This window comes from Solanum stenotomum, chromosome 12, assembly GCF_019186545.1.
Source record: "Solanum stenotomum isolate F172 chromosome 12, ASM1918654v1, whole genome shotgun sequence".
Taxonomy (NCBI): domain Eukaryota; kingdom Viridiplantae; phylum Streptophyta; class Magnoliopsida; order Solanales; family Solanaceae; genus Solanum; species Solanum stenotomum.
In genome coordinates, this window is record NC_064293.1 from 16,078,920 (window position 1) to 16,082,108 (window position 3,189).

The 3,189-nt window shown below is 39.1% G+C and overlaps 1 protein-coding gene across 1 annotated transcript; it reads right to left on the reverse strand.

Moving 5' to 3' along the window:
- Nucleotides 1-972: 972 nt before the first annotated feature.
- LOC125847163 (uncharacterized) lies at nucleotides 973-1,542 on the reverse strand. Its single transcript, XM_049526848.1, has 2 exons — nucleotides 1,318-1,542; nucleotides 973-1,263 (listed from the first exon to the last, which is right to left on the reverse strand). Exons 1-2 carry the CDS (start codon nucleotides 1,540-1,542, stop codon nucleotides 973-975), a joined length of 516 nt encoding a protein of 171 aa, XP_049382805.1.
- Between the last annotated feature and the right edge of the window lie 1,647 nt (nucleotides 1,543-3,189).

Consider the following 3,189-nt stretch of genomic DNA (forward strand, 5'->3'; position numbering starts at 1 on the left):
TTTTTGAAGAAAAATGAGAAAGAGAACTTATCTGGAGGCATATGTCGATTTTGAGTGAACCATGACATGCACTTTGGACTTGACCCTAGATCCGTTTGAGTTGTCTAATTCTCAAAATATGAACCATTTTCAATTTATAACTGATCTATGTATTCTTCATGCAGAGGTATCAAGAAATGGTGATCTTTGCAGATTTCTCCCAATTAGTCACTTTCATGATGTTCTCTTCTTTTATCTTAAGGTGCCCCGCAAGGGTTTTCACCGATAAGATTTTGTCTATTGTTGTCTTATGGTGCCTATAAAGGTTTTCATCGATGAGACTTTCTTTTTTTTTTACTCGACAATGTTGTCTTTGATGATCAATTGTCCGTGCAAGACACATCGAACTATCATTCTTAGAGTTGATCAAAATGTTGGTTGCTAGAATAAAATCAGAAACGGAATTACAATTTGACTATATTCTATCAAAATAAAATTAAAAAAGAATGCCCAATTTTCAATAGATACTGGAATATTGATTTTTTTTTTGGTATGACCGAACCCCAAAGGGTTGCCTACGTATCCTTTCGAAATCAGGTCAAACGTAGTTGAAATTTTCAAAGAGAGGATTTTTGGATTTTTTTTTTTTTGGTTTTTTTCTTAAAAAGATGCCTTTGTTCTCTCAACCACAAACTTGTCACAGTATCTTAGAACACATTAGATGTAGTATCTTTTGACTGTGTCCGCGTTAACAGTTATGCCTGTAATTTTTCCCTCCACATCAGTAAGGTGCAAGGCTCTTTTGGACAACACTTCCTTGATAAGATATGTACCTTGTCAATTTGGGGCAAACTTTCCCTTTGCCTCTTATTGGTGCGGGAGAATGCGTTTTAAGACCAGTTGACCTACTTCAAAGTGTCTTGGGTGCACCTTTTTGTTGTATGCACGAGCCATCCTTTGCTGATAAAGTTGACCAAAACAGACGGTCGTCAATCATTTCTCATCTATTAATATGAGCTGCTCTAGTCGGGTTTTAACCCATTCAGTATCTTCAATTTCAGCCTCGACAATAATTCGAAGATATGGAATTTTGACTTTCGCTGGTACCACAGCCTTAGTCCCATACACCAGCAAATAAGGAGTTACACCAATCGGGGTGCGCACTGTTGTGCGATATCCTAAAAGTGCAAAAGGCAGCTTCTCATGCCATTGTCTAGTGCCTTGAACCATTTTCCTGTGAATCTTTTTGATATTCTTGTTGGCTGTCTCCACAGCTCCGTTGGCCTTTGGTCAGTATGAAGTAGAATTGTGATGCACAATTTTGAACTGCTCACATACCTCATTTATAAACTTGCTATTAAGGTTTGTAGCATTATCTGTGATGACAGTTCTTGGGATACCAAAACGATAAATGATGTTTGAATGGATAAAATCCACGACCGCATTCTTAGTGACTGCCTTGAAAGTGATTGCCTCCACCCATTTAGTAAAGTAATCAATTGCGAGCAAAATAAATAGATGTTCATTAGAAGCTTTTGGCTCAATTGGTCCGATGACATCCATTCCCCATGCAACAAAGGGCTAAGAAGCGGCCATGGGGTGCAACTCTGAAAGAGGTGAATAAATGAGATCACCATGAATTTGACACTGATGATATTTTTTCACAAAGCGAAAGCAATCCTGTTCCATGGTAAGCCAGTAATATCCTGCTCGGAGTATCTTTCTCGCAAGGACATATTCATTCATGTGTGGTCCACGTATCCCAGCATGTACTTCATTCATGATCTTCTCGGCTTCTTCAACATTCACACATCTTAATAAGTTCATATTCGAGGTGCGTTTATATAAAACTTCCCCACTCAAAAAGAAACCACTAGTAGATGTCTAATAGTTCTTTTTTGGCTTCCATTGGCATGTTCGGGACATTTTCTTGTTTGCAAGAAATTCTTGATGTCTAGGTACCACGGCTCACCATCTGATTCTGCTTCCACAGTGTTACAATAGCCATGTTGGTCCCGAAGTTGAATCTCCAAGGGAGTAATACAAGTGTTTCCAGGCTATGGAAGCATTGAGGCCAAAGTAGCCAAGGCATCTGTCAATTCATTTTGAAATCTGGGATGTATCTAAACTCGATGGTCTTAAACATTTTGCTAAGATCTTCCATACATTGTTTGTATGGAAGAAGCTTAAGGTTTCGAGTTTTCCATTCACCTTGACCTTGCCGAATAAGGAAATCAAAATCTCCCAACATAATCAATTCTTGCACACCCAAATTTATTGCCATATTTAGACCCATGATGCAAGCTTCATACTCTGTTGTGTTATTTGTACAGAAGAAACGAAGTCGAGTTATTGCAGGGTAATGCTGCCATGTGGGCGATATGAGAATTACCCCAATCCATGTTCCCTTTCTGTTGATTGCTCCATCAAAGTATAATTGTCAGGCTTGATTTTCATCTGGATTTACTTCTTCAACTGAGTTAATGAGTTAATCTTTTCATCTAGAAAATATGTATCTAATGGTTCGTAGTCGCCATCGACAGGATTCTCTGTCAAGTGGTCAGCCAGAGCTTGAGCTTTCATTGCAGTTCGAGTGACATATAAAATGTCAAATTCAGTGAGCAAGATTTGCCATTTCGCGAGTCTGCCAGTTGGCATTGGCTTCTGACAAATGTGCTTCAAAGGATCCTTCCTAGATATGAGGTAGGTTGTGGAGGACAAAAGGTAATGCCTTAACTTTTGAGCTACCCAAGTTAGGGCACAACATGTCCTTTCCAAAAGGGTGTACTTGACCTCATAACTAGTGAATTTCTTGCTCAAGTAGTAGATTGCTTGCTCCTTCTTACCTGTGGAATCGTGTTGACCAAGAACGCACCCAAATGAATTATCTGTCACTGAAAGATTATAGAAAGCGAGGCCTATCAGGTTCAGGCGGGACCAATACGGGAGGTTTGGACAAATATTCCTTGATTTTTTCAAAAGCTTGTTGACAATCCTCCGTCCATCTGACAGCAACATCCTTTTTCAAAGGTCTGAAAATGGGCTCACAAGCGGTTATCAGTTGAGTAATAAACCTGCTGATGTAGTTCAACCTCCCAAGTAGACTCATGACTTCGGTCTTATTTTTCGGAGGTGGCAAATCTCACATGGCTTTTATTTTGGAAGGATCCAATTTGATTCCCCTTCTACTAATAATAAAACCTAGAAGTT

What these genes read in the sequence shown, in the direction of transcription:
- LOC125847163 (XM_049526848.1), bottom strand. Translation starts at nt 1,542, where the DNA reads ATGGATGTCATCGGACCAATTGAGCCAAAAGCTTCTAATGAACATCTA. An exon ending in ATAGCAAGTTTATAAATGAG is followed by an intron (nt 1,264 to 1,317) that starts GTATGTGAGCAG and finishes TACTGACCAAAG; the next exon opens with GCCAACGGAGCTGTGGAGAC.